The sequence below is a fragment of the Podarcis tiliguerta genome (assembly GCF_965153285.1).
Source record: "Podarcis tiliguerta genome assembly, chromosome: 6".
Lineage (NCBI taxonomy): Eukaryota > Metazoa > Chordata > Lepidosauria > Squamata > Lacertidae > Podarcis > Podarcis tiliguerta.
Window position 1 is genome coordinate 27582939 of NC_139539.1, and position 20717 is coordinate 27603655.

General features: G+C 43.6%; 1 protein-coding gene and 1 long non-coding RNA gene across 4 annotated transcripts in view; one reads left to right on the forward strand and one right to left on the reverse strand.

Moving 5' to 3' along the window:
* Nucleotides 1-20717, forward strand: part of DLGAP4 (DLG associated protein 4) — a 330445-nt gene that overhangs the window by 256245 nt on the left and 53483 nt on the right. For all 3 annotated transcript variants that reach the window (XM_083446808.1, XM_083446798.1, XM_083446809.1), the window contains 2 exons: nucleotides 3910-3960; nucleotides 5589-5835. In XM_083446808.1, coding sequence (XP_083302934.1) covers nucleotides 3910-3960; nucleotides 5589-5835 — 298 coding nt within the window. The remainder of the gene's footprint in view (nucleotides 1-3909; nucleotides 3961-5588; nucleotides 5836-20717) is intronic.
* Nucleotides 1059-14781, reverse strand: LOC310680445. The gene is made up of 3 exons (XR_014512765.1): nucleotides 14604-14781; nucleotides 4015-6788; nucleotides 1059-2326 (listed from the first exon to the last, which is right to left on the reverse strand). It is a non-coding gene; the product is annotated as an uncharacterized lncRNA (long non-coding RNA).

Sequence of the window (20717 nt, forward strand, 5' to 3'; positions counted from 1 at the left end):
CAATATGTGTTGTTTATATTATTATTATTATTATTATTATTATTATTATTATTATTATACTGACTCTATCCTCCCCAATAAATACTCAGCATTCTGTGGCCACTGAGCATTCTCAGTCCTCATTGGGTAGTTTTGGGGTCCTTCACTTCTCTTTAGGCTTCCCCCTGCTTCTTCTGCAAACCTTGATATTTGTGTGTGTGTGTGTGTGTGTGTGTGTGTGTGGATGGTGCTGTTTGGCCTGCATAAGGGTTAGCACAGAGAGAATCAGTTCACTACTAGTATATAGGATGATAAGATGAAACTTGCTGGATCAGAATAAAGCTCCATCTAATCCAGTGTCTAGGGTCAGACAAATGGACAAGTTGATGCCTCCAGGAAACCAGCAAGGTATGGAGGTGACAACCTTCCCCTTCTGTTTGCTTGTCCCCCGGCAACTGGCCCCTGAAGCTGGAGGTTCCCTGTAGCTAACAGCCACTGATTGACTTAACTTCCTGAATTTGTCCGTGTGGGAACAAACTAAAGTGGGTGAGGTCAAAGCTGGCAGTGGATGGAGCTACCCCACACTCCCTCACACACTTGTATGAACACTACACCCACATCTCTCTCACACATGCATACATGCCGCACATCTTTCTTTCACACACTGTGTATATCTCTCACAGACACTCTTGCAAAGGGCTACCCCACACACTCTTTAGCTGTTCTAGAATCATTGGCACCAAGGGCTGGATCTTGTGGCATGGTGATTAGCCTTACACTACTTGAACACATGTTGAAAGAGTGACTGAGGCAATTAAGTGAAAAAGAGGGGCCTACACCTTTCATAGTTGTGTAGAGGGGGGGGGGGCGTCCCAGCAGGTACTGGGGAGGAGCAGATATTCCTCTTCTAGCCAGCTCTTCAAAGCACAGGAGCCTTGTCTTCTTCTGTGTCTGATGTGTGTGTATGTATGTGAAGTCTTTGAAAAGTGGGTTTAGCCGGCTGGTGAAAACCTTCACAGGACCAAGAATGACATAAAAATCCTGTGTTCATGTATACTGAGTAAACTCATCACCAAGCAGAAGTTATTAATACATTTTACTGGAAGACCAGCATTGACTCTGTACCACAAGGGATGGATCACATGTGAGATTCAAATACAGGCACAATATTTGCTTTTGTGATATTTGTCCATACCTTCCATTTGTCTGGTGTCTCCCCCTTTATAAAAAAAATACTTTGTGAAGCTGTTTGAGATCCTCAGGAAAGAGGCTATATTTGTCCAATAAGAAACAATCAGCAACCGTGTCTTGGATGTTGCAAATCAAGCACATCAAACTCATTTTGCTAAATTACTACTTCCCTTAATCACTCCTTTAAGAGTAAGTAAAAGGTAAAGGTACCCCTGCCTGTACGGGCCAGTCGTGTCTGACTCTAGGGTTGTGCACCCATCACACTTAAGAGGCCGTGGGCCAGCGCTGTCCGGAGACACTTCCGGGTCATGTGGCCAGCGTGACGAAGCTGCTCTGGCGAACCAGCACCAGCGCAGCACACGGAAATGCCGTTTACCTTCCCGCTATAAAGCAGTACCTATTTATCTACTTGCACTTAGGGGTGCTTTCGAACTGCTAGGTGGGCAGGAGCTGGGACCGAAAGACGGGAGCTCACCCCGCCGCAGGGATTCGAACTGCCGACCATGCAATCGGCAAGCCCTAGGTGCTGAGGTTTTACCCACAGCGCCACCCGCGTCCCTTCTCCTTTAAGAGTAGCAAGCACATTATTCTTCTAAGGCTCAGGTAGCAGAAAGGTCTGGGTTTGTTACATTTCTGTATCACTTCCCAACACACACACACACACACAAAGCAATTTACAGCCAGAGCAAAAATAGCGTAATGAAAATGCACAAACTAATCGAAAGCATAGGGTAGCATTCAGTGGTAATCCTACTCATAGTAAACCCACTGAAGTTAACAAACATAACTAATTTACGGTTCATTGATTTCAATGGGTCTACTCTAAGCAGTTGAATACCATCCATAGGCCCACCCTCTCCTCAAACTCGGAGCCAGCCCTGATTCACAATTGTAGTAGTGTTTTGGGGGGGGGGGTGAAATCTGCCAGCGTTGTTGAAAGGAGATCACTATGACATGATTCTCTATGGATACAATTGACCACTGAGCCAGTCTACCAGTAATCCAAGAGCCCAGCCCTCAAATTTTGCTCATGGTCATGTGCTTCTGCTGTAGTTGAAACATTGTGAATTTTATTCTTGCTGTGAGGCAATCTGTGAGATTTTATTTCTTCAGGGCTTTCCATAAAGAAGCTGCATCCTAGAGATACTGCTAATGCCTGAAGAGAAAGAAGGAAATACAATTACTCATGAGCCATTTAAACCCAAATTACATGAAAATTGATATGCATAGGATAGGAGATAGGCATCTATAGAAAATAACAACATTAACCTTTGCCATTTTAAGCAAGAAGGTTCTTAGATTGTCGTTTTAAACCAAATGTTAATTTTTGAATTTTCAAAAGGTTTTCATTTCCTACCATATGCACAAACCTGCTTTCATTTCTGAACAGTATTATCTCTCTAGCAAGCACTTAGAAATGGCTTATGTGGCCTTTTTTTCCGCAACAAGAAAAAATGAGAATGGGTGTATTTTCCTATCCAAATCTGATTAATTTAGCACCAAGAAAATTGCAAAGGAACTTCCTTTGTTCCGAATACATTTCTCAATGGCTCAGTTTGAATTATCTTTCCTAGATTTTTTCCAGCATGAGGGAAACAAGAAGTTCTGGAATCTACTTCATCAATTTCATTTTAATGAAGAGTAACTACCACATGCACCTAGTCTTAAGAGTTCTCAAATTGGACCAGGTGGGATGTACAACCCCATCTAAGGCTCCAACCCTACGCAAACTGCTTTGGGTTGTAGTAGTGTTCCTCCAAAGTAAATATAGACAGGCTCAGTCGTTTTATTAAGAATTCTGAATCCAAGCTCTTCTACTTAGATTATGCTTTACTAGCAGAATCATTCTCCATAGACTTGTAGGTTAACTCTGCACAGTTATGAATGGCCAGTAGAATGGAAAGGAAAAGAATGAGAGAAATGCAATGTGTTGGCAGCAACCAGTCTGTTGGGAAGTGTGCTCCTTGCTGAGACAAATAACTCAGGTGAGGAGCCCTGTTTATCATTAAACAGGGTATCATAGCTATGATAAAGGAGCAACTTGCCTACAATGGGTTCAGGTGTTTTGCTGTTTTTTGACTAGATCTTCATAATGTGGTGGTAAGGGTCTGACAAAGCAATCAATATAATACCTGCACTATGTGTATCCTAGTAGATTAAATTGAAAATACTAGTATCCGTGGTAGCTTGATGAGGACCAGTCTATTGGTGGTGAGAAGAACTAATCAATATACAAACACAGCTGTTCTGGGTGTAGGACTTGTGCTCATGATTTTTGAATGATCTTGTTAGAAGAGCATCTAGAATGCTAAGATCTGTAAAGATTCAGATTGGGCAACAGAAACTACATACCAATATTGTGGAGCTCTGTACTTCTTTTCCAGTTCCCAGACAATTCCTATTATTTGGACTTCAAGATTTTGTATTATTCATGGAAGTTGGGGAGTAGGCTTTTGCTGCAAACTGTGAAAGGTTGGCTGATCACCCTTGTATTAAAATTAGTTTTTGTCAAAGTGTTCACTGTAACCAGGGGCTGATCTTTTTGTCTGTTTTGTTTGTGTTGATTTTTGTTTCACTGTGCTTGGTTAGCTTCCTCATGAGCCTTTGGCTTGGACGTCATGGACCAAAACTGTTACATGGTCACCACTGTCACTCTTTGATTCCTGTAGAGTGCTTCTGTACAGAAGCAGTGAAATCCCCATCCCTCACGCATTAATCTTCTCCAACTCTTTCTTCCAGATGTTTGGACAACCCTCATTTATCCCACAGATATTTACACAAGGAGAGCAGGTACCGTCATCTGACAAATCTTCTACTGCCCCTTACATGCACAAAGGAAGTTACCTTATACATCCAGGCCACTGATCCACCTATCTAAGCACTGGCTGCAGTGGCTGGTATCAGCTCTCCAAAGTCCCGGGCAGGATTCTCTCCCAGCACTTTAATGTGCTTACTGGGTATCAAACTTTCTGAATAGTTGTGCTGCCTTTTAGAGACCATTGCCCAATATTTGAGGCTGGGCTGCCTGTTGAGAGGAGGTAAGAGAAACTGGGATGAGCTGAGTGAAGCAGCAGAGAGGCCGCATCTTATTCCAAGGTGGATTGGTGGTGGCAGATGTTCCCTGTTGCCCTTCAGTGCTGGAGTGAGGCACTGAATCTTCCTGTGAGAAGGTCTGACCTGGCTCAAAATCAGTAGATATGAAGGATACCTTTGGAAATCAGAGAAGGAACCCATCTTAAAGATTTAGGCCCTGTATGGAGGGATCAGGAAAAAGGACAAAAAATAAACTGGGTTAGGTTAAGAAAACAAGTGGCCCTTACTGCTTCAGTTTAAATTGTTGTTTATTATGCATTGATTCCCTACAAAGGTTTAAATATATGGATATCTTGTTCAATTGGTCTCAGCCACACCAAGGTTAGTAGCGAAAACTGGGCTTTATTAACAAACATGAGAAAGCATCAGCATCATATTGAAAGGGCTTTAGGACAAATGCTATGTAGGAACAGCTGGAATAGGATGGAAAACATTAGCCCCTGCTGTGTTCCTCTGCATAATCTGAGAAGAATCTTTTAGCCGAGAACTGGATGTAAATATGATAGGCTTTGGTGAAATGAATAGAATTAATTCTTTCCAATTATAAACATGACCCAGGAATAGATTATTAGATTTGGGGACATATGCGGAAGCTTAAGAGTTGCTGAGCATCACAGAGTGATTAATGTGCTTTTGGGTTCTTTCTCCCTGAGCTTACCTGGGCATTGTAACATCTTCATTCACAGAAATTCCATGTCCCCATCCTTTGAGGATCTCAAATAACTTTATATCACTATTGAACTAGTCTCACAGCATCCTTGCCCAGCTTGTGATGCACCAACCTTGAGTACAACCCAGAAGCAATGTATGGTGGTGACCCAACAGAGGCTTGGTGAACCTCCTGGCTCTTCTGCGGCCTGATTGGCAGTGCCAAAGCACAGGTACAGACAGGCACCTCACAAACAAGAATGCAGCAGAGCTGGTGGCCTGCGTCGCTATCTCAGCTACAAGTTGTGCTTCTTCTGCTTTGAAGTCAAGAAAAAATGGACCTGTGTCAAAAGCCAACAGTACATTATTTAAGGCAGGAATGGGGAACCTGTGGCTCTCCAGATCTTATTGGACAATAACTCCCACTGGCTCCTGCTGGCAGGGCCCAATGGCCAGGGATAGTGGAAGCTGTCATCCACCAACATCTAGAGGGCCATATGTTCCCCATTTCTGATTTGAAGAGAAGAGCCTTCAACCACTTCATTCCACATACTCACTTATAAATTCATACATTTTACCAACACAATAAATGCATTCAAGCAAAAAGGGAGGGGAACCCATGAGATCATATCTGGGAAGTTCTTTTGGCAGGAGAATGACCAGCTTTGTTCTTGCAGGCAAGAGAACCAGAGCTGAACGACCAATATGAGGGGATGTGCGAATCAGCCTACAGCGAAGCAGAATCGGCCACTGTAGAAGTCCTGGACCTGCCTCTTCCCAGTTACTTTCGCTCCCGGAGCCACAGCTACCTCCGAGCAATCCAGGCAGGCTGCTCCCAAGAGGAGGACACCATCTCGGTGCGGTCTCTCTCTCCACCCCCAGCCAACAGCATCAGTGGCAGTCGGACGCTTCCCAGCAACAGCAGTAAGTCTGACCTTATGGGGCTGGAGTGGAGAGGGAGGGGGAACTGGAGGGGGTAGCCAGACATGGCTTGGCTAGAGTGTGATGAACATTGTAAAGAGAGTTTTGAGCACAACATAAATTTCCAGGTCGGTGTTGCTTCAAAGAAGCAGTGACTGGGTTTTTCCATATGCACTGAATGAGAGATTTGGATCTGGTTTCAGTTAATGTAAGCATTTAGAAGTTGACCTATCTATCTATCCATCTATCTATCATCTTTCTAAATCTTATATTATATTTCTGTATCAGCACTGCAGAGAATGATTTGACTCAAAGATCATAGAGTGCAATCCAGCCAAAGTTCAGTATTATGGAGGAGTCTTTCTGCTCTACAGTGGTACCTCGTGTTATGTACCGTCCCCCTTATGAATGCTTCAGGTTATGCGCTCCACTAACCCGGAAGTAGATGCCCTTTGTTGTGAACTTTGCCCCAGGATGTGAGCGGAAGTCGCACTCCGGCGGTGCGGCAGCAGCAAGAGGCCCCATTAGCAAAAGCACACCTCATGTTACAAGCCATTTCCAGTTATGAACGGACCTCCGGAACGGATTAAGTTCATAACCGGAGGTACCACTGTATTCCCTTCATGCCACATTGCTAGGCACTTTCTGTTTCAGTGTGGCATAGAAATGCTTCTTTTCCATACCCTAGTATGAATATATCTAAATGGGATTGTTTGATTGTAGTGATATCCTAAAGGAGTATATATAATAACTCATCCTCGTGTACTTGAGAGAATCATAGAATTGTGGAGTTGGAGGGGACCCTGAGGATCATCTAATTTGACCCCTTGCAATGCAGGAATATGCACTGCTCCATTGAACCTGTGACCTTGGCATTATGAGCACCACGCTTGGTGTTAAGATCCAGCCAGCAGTGGTTTCAAATCTTATCTTGTCCACCATCAAGGGCTGGTTTCCTAGGCATGACAAGTTTAAAACAATCTTGGAAACTGACTTGCTGTTAATACAGGGTCTGCCGATGATTTTAATCACCACTTATTGGATGCTGATGAAACTTTGTCACGTAGCTAAGCTAGCAAGGGCACGTGACTTTAAATGTTCGTGAAACAGCTGGTCAAGTACTATATGATGCCAAGAGGTCTCTCTTTCCACCCGTAATCCTCTTACTCACAGCAAAGGATTCTTTTCTTCCCCCACAGATGGGGTGGGGCCACACACACAGCAAACTAAGAGCCCAGTCCTTGCTTCATTTTGTCTCTCCAGACAATAGTTGGGTTGGGTGGGTGTGCTTTTCCACTGATTTCATTTGGAACATCACCGAGAAGTCAGTGCTAATGGACTTCTCTCAACAATCCACCTTAGATGTCTAGAAAGAGACTTAGCTGTGAGTGTGAATCTGTCTCACTTAGCAAAATGTCAAAACATGGCCAAGATGTGTCATAAGGAGGGACTGTTACAAACAATTTCTTTAAAGACGATGACATTTTGAGGCCTCTTTGCATTAAACACTGTTTGTAAGTGAAAGAAAGCAGACTGGTACTTTGCTGACATTAAATATACAGTATACGGTATATACACAGAGGAGCCCATATTATTAGTCTGTAATTAGCCTTCCCCAACCTGGTGCCCTGAACTCCCATGAGCCACAGACAGCATGGCCAGTGGTCAAGGATAATGGGAGTTATAGTCCAAAACATTTTGGTGGGCACAAGGCTGTGGAAGGCTGGTCTAAATGCTTTATCAGAATTACAGTCTTATCTCTAGTCTTGTTTATCTGGTTCATTCTGTCCTGTGGGAAATATTCAGAGGACTCCAGGCAAATGCTGCAATCTTACACACATTTACTTTGGAATTAGCTCTGGCGAAGAACTTCTGTGTAAAAATGCAAAAGGATCAAGCTGTTAATTACATATTTCCTGTTCAGCACCCACTCTGCCCAGTACAGTCCATGTAAATGACACTAGATTGGTCCAAGGATTCTATTATATGAGTGTTCCTCAAATCTAGTTTTCCTGAACTCAAAGGTGTGTTTAGCCTTTCAAATACTTTGACAGGATGGCATCCTTCCTACGTCTCCCTGCTGTTCTTCAGAAGACAGCTTAACCTGAAATATTTTTCTTCCTGCATATGTAATACGACGGTTGCAATTGTCACTGTGCTTGCGTGTTTGGGCGACTGCATTAAAATTGTAGAGCATATAATTTGTGATGTTGTGCACTGAAAAGAAAGCTGCTCAGGCTGCAATCAGCATGGGATTTGTGGCTTTTGGGGATTTATGGCTTGTCTCGTGAAAAATAAATTGCACTTGGCAGTGAGATATAAATTCTGATGCTGTTAAGACACTGTTCTGCTCTTTCCTTTTGACGGAATAGGAAAAGGATTTAAATTCCTGTTGGCTGAAGACATCAGCCTCATGTGCCCCCGACATCTGAATAGACTCTCTTGGCGTATATTAAACGTTGGGCTGCGTTAACGAGCTTGCAGATTGCGCTACAATTACACTTTCAGCATTTTTTTTAAAAAAAAGCTACAATGACAGCTTTTTGTAGGCTGAGATTTCTGTCTTTGCAGGCAAAGCCTCTGGCCTTTGAGAGCTGCATAACAGGCAAAGTTCAGCTAAAGGGTTAACCTTTCTAAAAGTCTGCTGGAAAGCTTTATATTATACCTAAAGGGGATTGACACATGATTACACCTATCCCAGTGCTTCTCAGGCAGTGGGTCACGACCCACCAGTGGGCCTGGGGGTACTTCCAGATGGGCCTTAGCACCACAGATTCCTCCTCCCCACCCCAACCCCCCACTGTTATCCCTGTGCCTTAACAGTTTGTTTAGATGCACCAGCAAATCCTTACATGCTGAGTAAAGGGGGCCAAGAGATAAGTTCAGGTAGGGGGAAGAGGGAAGGAAAGTTTCCCTCCTCTGCAGTAGAGAAGCCAGAGGACATGTGGAAGGAAATTAGAAAGTGAGAAACGAGATCACCATTCGTTATTGTTGCTGATGTTGTTAAATAAATAAAATGGGAATAGAAAAGGAGGAGATAAGTGGAAAGCGATTATAAGAGGGACAAGTGACTATAAAAGAACCAGGGAGAAGGAAAGAAAGTTAAGGTTAAGGATATAAGAAGCACCTGCTGGATCAGGCCAAAGGCCCATCTAGTCCAGTATCCTGCTCTCACAGCGGCCAACCAGATACCCGTGGGAAGCCTCCAAGCAGGATCTGAACACAACAGCACTCTTCCCTCCTGCATTTTCCAGCAACTGGTATTCAGAAGCATATTGCTTCTGACAGTGGAGGTAGAACATGGCTACTATGGCTAGTACAGTGATACCTTGGTTGTCAAACGGCTTGGCTCCCGAACAAATCGGCTCCTGAACGTCACAAACCCGGAAGTAAGTGTTCCGGTTTGCAAACGTTTTTTGGAAGCCGAACGTCTCACTCAGCTTCCGTGGCCTCCTATTGAGTGCAGGAAGCTCCTGCAGCCAATCAGAAGCCGCATCTTGGTTTTTGAACGGTTCCAGGAGTCTAATAGAATGGATTAAGTTCAACAACCAAGGTACCACTGTAGTCATGGATAAGGGGTTGGAGTGGGGGAGAACATAAGGTACAAGCAGTGAGAAGGGGAGAAGAAATTACAGGATATGGGTAAAAATACTTTGAGAGGCATGCGGAAGGGAAAGGTCATTTATCTCCGTGTTGAGGCCCTGAATCAGCAAATTCTGCCTAAAATGGGGAGGCTGAGTCTCAACATCTCCAGAGCAAATGTCGGTACTTAGCATGATGAAAGCTGAGCTATGGAATTCCTTGCCACAAGGAAGGAACTTTAGCAATTTCCAAAGATGGATTAGATATCAGTAGAAGCTGTTATCAGTAATTGCCAGCTGATTATGCCAGTCTCTGCCTCCATCTTGTCATTGGCTTAGCCCTTGAATCACCACTTTGTGACTGGCGGGCCTTAAGTAATTTTCAGCCATTTCAAATGGATCTTGTGCGTAGAGAATTTGAGAACCACTGATCACTAAAATAGAACCATTTGGGGGGGGGGTACTAATCAAGGTGGCTTTTGCATTCCAACAACAAATGCTAGAATTCTTCACTCCTGCTGTGACTTCTGTTCTTGCTGAATTTCACATTGGTTCATTTGAGTTTCTCTGTTGGTCTGTCTCCCCTGACTTAGCATCTTTCTTTTGAGGACTGTGCCTCCTGTTTGCTGTGAACTAAGATATGTGTGTGTGCACTGAAAGGGCGGAATCTGACAGCAATCATGATAAGGAGCCCAATATTCTAGTTCTTTCTGCAAATTCAAGCTTGGGTTACATATTACATGAAAGTTAGCCCCAGGATTGACAGCTGCAGAGATTACTGCCTGCCCTGGATAGTGCCTTAAACAAAGCCTTTGTACCTTGGCAAATTGGGGTGGGGGTGGGGGACTGGGAAGGGGAATACAGCCAGTCAAATCTACTCATCTACTTGGCAGGCATTCTGCTGTCAGCCTATTTGAATCTCCAGCTTTAATAAAGACATCCAGAGTTCTCTGCACTTCTGCATTTCGGAGTGGGGGAATGAAGAATAGTTTGATTTTCTTTCCTCAGGACAAATAGATGTATGTGGTGGGATTTGGGGGGTCCTATCAAAATAGCCTGGGCAGAAGATGTGGATCCCACATAACTGGATGCAAGGCATCCATCCGGCCTCAGTACTTGGACTGAGATAGTTCTTATAAGTTGCCATTCTGTACATGAATTCCCACCCCCCACCGGTGGGGGTTTCTTTGGCTTGATTTATTTATTATAAATTATAATGTAACTGCATGGACAAAGAATAACCTGCCACTGACAGAGCACAGCTCAGTGGTTATCCATGAGATGCTAAAGTTCAACAGAGAGGCCCATTACTAATCATATCAACCAGCTCTGACCCCACATCACCTTCCGTGTCTGTAATAATTATTTTTCCCCTGTAAGACTTTCTACTTCTTTTGCCCTAGATTCCATCTCCAGAAATAGATTTCTCTGGAAGTAGGCAGGGGATTGTGCAGTTGGCATGTGTGGTTTGTGGGTAGGTGAGCACTCATTTGCAAGGCGACCTTTTTGATTAATTCTGTCTCCAGTATTTGTGTGGGAGAAAGGGAGGCAGGGAGTGTTAACACAGAGTGTATATTGGTATAGATAAAGAAGAGCTGGTTCTATTATAGCTATGTACCTGTGAGAGCAAGATGTATATTCCGCCCATGTTCTCTACATGCATCAAATTTATTTCTCCGGACCAAGGGGTTTATTGTATAATGTACAGGCAAGTTTCCCCACATCCGGGTCGATAAACAGAGGCAAGCTGTGATTTGTTAGTGAGTGAAGGCTGCAAATCAGTAGGCCCTGTCTAGGAATGCTTCTCCTGTAATGTAGCCTAAATATTTCTATGCTTTGGCAATGCCTTATCTGTGTACCATTTAAAGTACACAGAACCCTTTAGGAAAGGAGTGGGGAACCTCAGGACCAAATGTGCCCCTCCAGGCTTCTTTACACAGCCTTCAGCCTTCTCCCCTGGCCACTAGGCTCAACAGCCCTGCTCTTCACCCTCCTCGAGTGCTTTTGCATGGCTGGAATGTGAACGATGGTAATGTCTCTTGCTTGCGCAGATGGAGGAGGATGGTGCATTGGCTTGTGTGTGTACAAACTTCTGGCTTTTGCATGGCTGGAAGTTAGCTTAGTCTACAGTGTTAATAAGGGTCACACCCTTTGCTCTGGCCATTCCCATTTTGTCTCTAGCCCTGCCCATCACTGGCACGCAGACACCAGAAGGTGACCCCGTGTGCTGAAACAGGTTTCCTACTGTGCCTTATGAAAACAGTAATTTACAGACAACAGTATCTATTGTGCTCATAGGACTAGTTCGAACCAATGGAAACCTCCAGCTTTGGCAAGGATTGTAAAGCATTTTGTGCAAATCTAAATACCTGCATAAATGATGAAATGATGATGATGATGTCTTATTGTTCTGGGATGAAGCCTGCCTGATTGTGGTTGATATAGTGGCCAATAATTCTACTAAGGTGGGAGGTGAGGACCACAGTGTGGGAAATTGTGTCCTGGTTCAAAAGAGCAGGTTCTTATGGTTGGCTGGTTTTTGTTTTAATCACTGTGACCCTTGCTTCCATCCACACATAAGGCAGGGGCTTCTACTGTAAAATAGCATTAGCTAGGACACATGGGCATATCCAGGACTTTTGTTGGGGTGGGGGCAGGCTTTTGTTACGAGGGTAGAACCTCAGATTTGTATTGGTTTTTAATTTATTTAGGAGGGCAGTTGCCCGTCCCCCATTGGCCACACCCTTGATAGACACCTAAGTTAGGCAAGACTTGTTTGTTATACAATAAATAAAGCAATAAAATTCCCATATGAATGTGGGAAAGCAGATGTACCCAGAGGCTTTGTAGAGCACTTCATGCATGTGCCAGTTCTGGCATTCAAAATCTATGTGCCAGATCTCCAAAATTCTGAGACGGAGTTAAAAACCCAACACTCCAAAAATGTTTTGTGTTGTCAGGGGTGGGTTTTGTTTTTGTTTGTTTTTTGTTGTTGTTTGTTTTTTAGAGTAATGTATGGGTTCCACAAGCACAAGGGTTGCGCAGACACTTAATATTGACTTGTGTTGACTTATTCTAATTTTGGCACATGTCAGCTGTGTCTTAGCAGTCGCTTTGGCATGCATCTTCTGTTTTGCTGTGAAATTATCTCATATGCATTCCAATCTCTTGTCTCCAGCCTGCACTGCCTTCTGACCATCTGGTTGCCTAATGTTACTCAACTGGTCTGTTACGTTACCCTTGTGGTGCCAAATGTCTTTGAAGTAACTAGAAATCTCCCAACCCGTATAGAAAAGAACTAGGAGCTGGTGTTGTGGGGTCTGAGAATCACATGCATCTGGGTATTTGCTGTTACATTTAAAGCATTAAAGTTGTGATCCTGGGTGTAAGTCTCATAGAACCTGATGTTACTCGCTTCTGAGCAGACCTGCATAGCATTGTAGTGTAAGGTTTTCTTTTGTTTTTAAAGAGCGACTCAGTGCTCTCTTCTGTACACAGCAAATTGAGATTTCCTTCATCTGCCTGATATTTGGAAAGGTGGGAGCAGAAATATCCTAAGAAATACTGGCAAGACTGGCAGCCCTTTCTAAAGATGCCTGTATTAATTTTGTGTTTAAAATGATGCCTTGGGGTATAGTGCAACTTAAATGTAAATTGTATGTCCCAGATTTGTATTCAGTTTGTTCTGAGATTTTTTTTTTAATTAACAATATATCTTGGATTAAAGTCAGGTGAGACTTTTCTTACATCAATTCATTCTTTTGTGAAGGTGGGAAATGAAATGATGACATGTATCGATGGAATTATATGATGATCTTGCTACAGCAACTGAAGTCTTGCTATATCTGCTAAAGGGCGAGAATCACCTAACCAGCCCCCTTAGTGGAAACCCTGCACAAGGACTTCCACTTGCACAAAAGGGCTTCTCCCTCTCTCCTTTCCCTATGCACCCCCTGGAATTGGTTTAGGGAAGGGGGTCTGGAGGACCCCCAGAACAGCGTGTAGAGGAGTCATTCTACCTGGCAGGCTGCAGTGCTTTCACAGATGGAATGTTTGGAAGAGCGCAACATTGAGTTCTGCCCAAAGCTTTTAACATAAGAAGAGCCTGTTGGATCAGGCCAAAAAGGCTCATCTGGCCCAGCATCCTGTTCTCACAGTGGCCAACCTATAGGAAGCCAATAAAAAAAGCAGGACATGAGTGAAACAGCCCTCTCTCCAAAAGCAATTCCCAGCAACTGTTACTCAGAGGCATACTGCCTATGACAGCGGAGGTAGAATGTAGCAATCTTGGCTAGTAGTGGCTAGGAATTTGTCCAATCCTCTTTGAAAGCTATCCAGTCTTGTGGGAACCAATTCCATAGTTTAACTATGTGCCGTGTGAACACATAGTTCAGAAGAAGTGCTATTTTTCGAGAAAAAGAGGTGCCGGAACTCACCATGAATGCCTCCATCGTTCTCTTATAATGGCAATGGCACCCAAATGAAAAATGCCAGAACTAAGTTCTAATGAGTTCCGGCTGGGGGGAAAACCCTGGCTACTGCTACAGAAGAGGAGGCTTCTATCAAGGACACCTTGATCAAGGATGCCCCCCCCCCAACATGGCCAGCTGGCCCATGAGCTGGGGTGAGGTAGTCACCTCAGGCAGCAGAGGCCCAGGAAGTGGAGTGCCCACAGACAACCCATCTGCCCTACCACTGGTGGGGTAGCAGCAGCAGCAGCAATAGCACTGGCTTCCAGCAAAAGATCTTGCCAGAACCCACCACCACTGCTTCACAGGCACTGCCATGTAACCCAGGTAAGGGAGGTGGAGGCAGTAGCACCTCAGACGGCAAAACAGGATGCGCTACCCCTGCCTCCCCAAGCCCTGGAGTCAGCACTAGAGATAGTGGTTGCTGTGCTGATCCCAAAGAATAAGGGTTTAACTGTACTCTTGAGTTCCACATAACTCTTCAATGGACAGAAGCACTGGTGATAAAACTCGGTCTGGAAAGTTCTATGATCCATGAAAGCACTCACACTCCTATTCAATTTGAGTTTCCCTGTTAAATATAACTTTCTCTAACTTGGATCGATGTATTTCAGCCTACTCTTATTATGAGTCATGATCACAGAGTGTCTTACACCGTACAACTGACTATATTGATCACAGAATGGTGTCACCCACGGAAGCACAACAGAGATGTTCTTACCTTCACCCCAACTCATCTTCAGATCCTTTCCCACATTGTGCTGTAAAAAGTGAGCAGTGATTCACCACAGATGCTCGGACAGCAAAATCTAGAACATGCGTGCTTTGTCTTCGGGGCATGCAAGGATATTGCACTGCAATAAAAGCATGAAAAGTGTCTCTGATATACTTCCAAGCATGTGGGCCAAACCTAAAACTGATCACACAAGGCAAGAAATAAAATGTTGAACAACCATTATCTTCCATACTGGCATGAAGGAGGGGGGATGTATATTTTCAGAGATAATACTGGCATAACAGCAATGGGAGAGGCAGTATATGTTTATCTAGTACGGAGTCAGGGGAAATGGTTATGCTTAAAAGTACTCATAAACCAAGAGGATGGAATTTGAGATAAAAATATTTTAACCAACAGGAATTCCCCTGTTGGTTAAAATATTTATTATTGATTTTTGTTGATTACTTATTGTTAGGGTACAAGAGCAGGCAGAAGCCTTGCATAGCAAATGGAGCTGATACGTAAAAGCGCATGCTGCAAAGAGCAGGCTAGATCTACACTCTGAACCTGGTTTGATGGAGAAATCATAACCCTAGCAAATCCCATGAAAGTCTGTCCTCATCAAGACCGATATTCTACTAGCATCATTTCTGATGTGTCCTGGTTGGACAATACATGTTCTGAAAGTTGCATCCTGCTTATCACCACCAAGTGTTACCTTTTTGCATTTCCACCATCTTTCTGTTTGCTCTAGCTATCAAAGCTGGTGAGCTCTATCCTGTTTGAAAGGGGTCATGTCTCAAGAATGGCAAAGCTATTTGGCAGTGACCTTGGATACCTTAAACTGGTGGCATTTGCACAGTTAGCCAAAGAACATGGAATCATGAAATTGTAGAGTTGGAAGTGACCTGAGTGTCAAATAGTCCAACCCCTGCAATGCAGGAATCCAGCCCAGAGCCATCCCTGGATGGGCTCGAACCACCAATCTTCTGGTTAACAACCAGACACACTGACCTATTGCACTACATGTGAGGAAAGGAAGCAGGAGACTGTGTGGATAGGACTCGGTTGACTGTAACTGACTAAGCCATACTCTGAGTAGACCCAGTGTAATCGATGGACTTAAGTTAGTCAAGCCCATTGATCTCAATGGATGTACCCTGAATATGACTTTGTCAGCTACGTCCTCATGTGAATTGGCCAGCACAATGGCATGCAAGTCGTAGGGAACAAGCTGCCCACTCTATGCTCAGAATAGTTACAATAACCCACACAGTCTGTAAAGAAGAACATGATTATTCTGAGCATTTAGGAATTTGGGAAGCTGCCTTTTGCAGAGTTAAGACCATTGGTCCTTGAGCACAATATTGTTGTCATTGACTGACCCTAGGTCCCCATAGTTTGAGAGAGGGACATTCCTGGCCATAGCTGGAGATGCTGGGCATGGAACCTGGAATCTTCTGCATGCAAGGCAGACAAACTGTTACTGACCTACAGCCCTTCCATAAAGAATTAGTTTACACAAAAGATATCAACAAGAATCACTGATACTATCCTTCTCTAAATGCGTTCCCCTTTAAATATCTGTACAATAGGTGTTTGTACAGCTCCTGAGATTATTAATCATTTTTTCATTGGCAGAAAAGAATGGAATTCATGTTTTTTCATTTTCTTCAGAGGCTCAAAGGACAGTATAATCATTCTAGATGGCTCAGCCCATGCTCCAAACTGATATATTCTCATCCATAACAATAATAGGATTATTGGATCCCAACCAAGAATTTATATCTTGCTATTTAATTTTTCAACATGAGGTCAGATTGATTAATGTATATTAGACGCACGGATGGAATCTTGAGACAGTCCAAGGAACAAATTCTGAGTGCTTGTCTTGAAAGAGACTCGATAGTCTCTCCACTGTGTGCTGATCTCCTTCCCTTTAAAAGTCAGCTCTCACACATCTCTGCAGAGCAGTAGTGCATCAGTGAATCATAAATAAATTACAGAACTAACTAGCTATTTTTTAAGAGCATGCAGTTTAGGTAATGCATATGCTTCCTCCCTAATCCAGCTGAAGGAACGAGATTGATTGTCAAGCCCACTTGACAGCATCTGGAAAAACCATCTTCATTGGTCATGTTTCTGTCTGAGATGTTCAGTTCTGCTCCATCAGCCGTTTGAAGAAGGCATTTGGTATATGCTTGATTACGAGGTCATTTCACCCATTGGATCCCTCCCTAAGTTTCATCAGAAGGTTAGATGTGACTTCCAAGCTCAGCAAGGTCATGTGCCAGCTCATGGATTAAATAAATGTAGTAGAAACCACAAGAATGGCAAGAGTATTTATGAGAGGTGCACATTTGCTCTGTGTGCACTCTGAATTACAAGGCAAATGGGCTGATCGGATGACATTTCCACCTGCCTGAGTCAAAGTGTGCCTTTCAGCAAGATGCCTCAAGTCAGTTCAGGGACTCTCTCAAGTTGTTCTGTGGTCTCAGGCGTCCAAAAAATCCTGAATTTTGTCACTTAGAATAAAGCTGCATGTTTTTTTAAAGCAAAACCAAGCTGGTGAATGAAATGCTGAGCTTGAGTGGAGAGATCTTTTGTTTTGATGGACAGCTCTAGGTTTTCATTGCAGTGAATTGTTTCCCCGTGGCATACCAATTACTGTGATTTGGGAAATAGATGTTCTGCCTGGGAAAAGCAGGGCGTGCAGAAGAGCAGTGGACTATTGGCATCCTTCTCAAAATCACTTTCCCCCCTAACAATTAAAATCAGTAGTTCACCTTGTTTTTACACTGCTTATATTTTCTCCCCCATTTGTGTTAATCTGGTTCTTAGTCTGCAGACTTTTAGGAGAGATCAGCATAGGGTCACTCCACTTTCCCTCTCCCTCAGTTCAGTTGTAGAGCTTTTTGTGTAACTAGTTTCTTTTTATTCTAATCTCTTTCTGTTTTCCAACAAACACCTACTTCATTTTTCATGCCATTTGTTTTCTCTTATTTTTCCTTAGGTTTGTTGTGCAAACTTCTCGCGAGTCCCCACATCTCTTTGTGTGCATGTGTTTTTCTTTCCACCCTCACCCCCAGTTACTTGCTCAAAGTTTTATACTCCTCTCTTCATTTTAGGGTACCTGTAATTTCGCTGTGTTGCATTATTGCTGTCCGGTATTAATATTTTTTTATTAAAGTTTTCTCCCGCTTTTAAGTTTGGTGCTCTTTCCCCACTTAAGTAAGCCTGCTTGTCCCTTAAAGTAAGCTCCCATTTGCATTGCTCATTGCCAGCCTATTATTGCCCATAAAACGCATGGGGAGGTTAAGTGGTTTCTATTTTATCCACCCCAAAATAGAAAAGTCTTGTCCTTGCAGGAGAACCACTCCACCTATAACATGCTTCATCTCTTGAAATAAAAATTTAAAAGACATTGAAATACACTCACAACAGTGGACTAATTTATGTAAAATATATTGCAGCCATAGTGAAAAATGTATGCTTATCTGATTTAAACAAGAAGACATAGCTGAAACAGATAATCTAAAAGCAGAACATTATCGGGATATGTTGCATTTTATTTCTGCAGCACAATATAAAGTATGCTTTATACTGCAAGCAGCTCTAAATTTATCTTAATGGGCCTTTTAGTTATACATATAAAACCACCTATCATTTTACTTGCATATAGAGTACTTTACTTGAAACCTACAGTGCAAACCAATTGCTGACAGTTCAATGACCACTTGCCACATTTCTCTTATATAACTCTTTCCATTTTGACAACATGCCCACTATTTTAAATTTATTATTGTAATGTTTCCTCCATGGAGATCTTCTTGATACTCAAGAGCTTTTGGAAAACAACCCCTCCCCTTTTCCAAAGTCAAGGAGTCTGTGCTTTCAAAGCAAGCATGGAATCCTACTTGGACACAAGGCCCACTGAAAACTGTAGGACTTGCTTCTGAGTAAACATGCGTAAGATCAAGCTGTACCAGAGAGCTGAAGAAATATCCAGTCTAGAAACATGTGTTTGATTCTGCTTTCAGTGTGCCTGTTCTGGATGCTAAGGCACTACGGTTCCATTGAAAAATAAGTCAGCTTTTGTGAATGTTCTATAGTTCACTGTGCAAGCACGGAATTTTGGATCAGACTATAAACTGCTTATATGTAGGACCTTATAAAAGGCCATTATTCTTTCCAAGTTTTTGTTGTTATGGTTACAAAGACAGGGAAAATGCGGGCAGAATTCTCATGATAGCTAAGTGCCTTTCTAAGCCTTGAAAGAGGAACCTCCACATACAGAGGCAGTATAGGTATATCTGAATGTCACATGCAGAAACAAACAACAGAGGCTGGGCTCAATTTGAAAGCATCCAGAGCCATTGGGTTGACTTCAGCTGGAAACAAAACACTGTACTTGGTGGTCCTTGGACAGAGCAAGGCAATTTGTATTTTCTTCCTCTTATTGCCTTGCTTATTTGGAGAGTCACCTAGAAAAGCATTTTTGTTTCCAGCTGAAACTAACTCAGTGCCTCTGGATGCTCATTAAGTGAACCGCTGTAGGTTTTCAGGGTCTGGCTTACTCCCCACTCCCCTCAATCCTTCCTTTCCTTAGCAGAGAGATGGCTAACCTGTGGCCCTCCCAGCTGTTGTCCATCATCCTTGGCCACAGGCTATGCTGACTAGAGCTGATGGGAGCTGAAAATTCAGTGGGTCAGCCTCCCCAGCCCTACTATGGTATGTATCCAGCATGTTTACTCACGAACTGTCTGAAGAGATGCCTGGCATTGTTAAGGCAGCAGGGACTGAAGGTTTCTTGTTCATTCATTCTATTTTTAACACTCTCTTTCTCCCCGGAGGTCAAGGTGCCTGTGTGGCTTCCCTTAACTCACTGTAATAGCCTTGTGCAGTAGATGTTGACTTGCCCAAGGTCATACTGAATGCTCTGACGTTTTAGAGGCCAGATTTGTATACCTGCCCCCACAATATTTCATTTCTTAAAATGTATACATGGCTTGACTTGGTTTGTGGTTTTTTGTTTTTGTTTTTTAAAAAAGAGCCCTCAAAGCAGTTTGCAAAAAGAATCCAGCAGTAATCTTCTGCCTTGTTGGTAAAACAGGGGTTGCCAAGGTGGCGGCCAGATGTTGATGGACTACAACTTCCATCCTCTCTAACCACTGGCCTTGCTGGCCGAGGCTGATGGAAGTGGGAGTCTCATCAAGTGAGGAGCACTCTATTGCACTCCCATTCCTTCTTCATGGTTTCCTATAAGTAACTTGCTCACCAAGGTGAGAATAAGATGCTGGCCCACATGGGCCTTTGGCCTGATCCAGCAGGGCTTTGGGGTCCAATGATCTGGAGGGTCACAGGCTCCCTACTCCTGCCATAAACTCCAGAGATAAACTGCTAGTATAAAAGTATTTAAATAATGATAGCCTCAAGCTATACCAAGGAAGGGGCAACCACAGGGCACAAAACTGTGCCTGAAATTTAATCCACGCAGAGCTGAGGCCAATTAGACTCACCGGCATTGGGGACAATGAAGCTGGCACCATCCTCTGCCCTTGGTTTTGATGGAAAACAGGGGTGCCAACTTGAATAAAATATTGGGGGGGGGCAGATAAGCCCCACTCTGTATGATCAATCACAAAATGTGGTGTGCACACACCATTTTAATGGCAATACCAGGTGGCGCTGTGGGTTAAACCACAGAGCCTGGGACTTGCCGATCAGAAGGTTGGCGGTTCAAATCCCTGCGACGGGGTGAGCTCCCGTTGCTCGGTCCCTGCTCCTGCCAACCTAGCAGTCCAAAAGCACGTCAAAGTGCAAGTAGATAAATAGGTAGATAAATACCTCTCTCTGGCGGGAAGGTAAATGGCGTTTCCGTGCGCTGCTCTGGTTCGCCAGAAGCGGCTTAGTCATGCTGGCCACATGACCCAGAAGCTGTACGCCGGCTCCCTAGGCCAATAAAGCGAGATGAGCGCCGCAACCCCAGAGTCGGTCACGACTGGACCTAATGGTCAGGGGTCCCTTTACCTTTACCCATAAACTCGGGGTGGGGGGGCTGGCCCCTCAAATACTTTATGGGAAGGGTCAGTGGGATCTCAGCTCCCACGAGTTGGC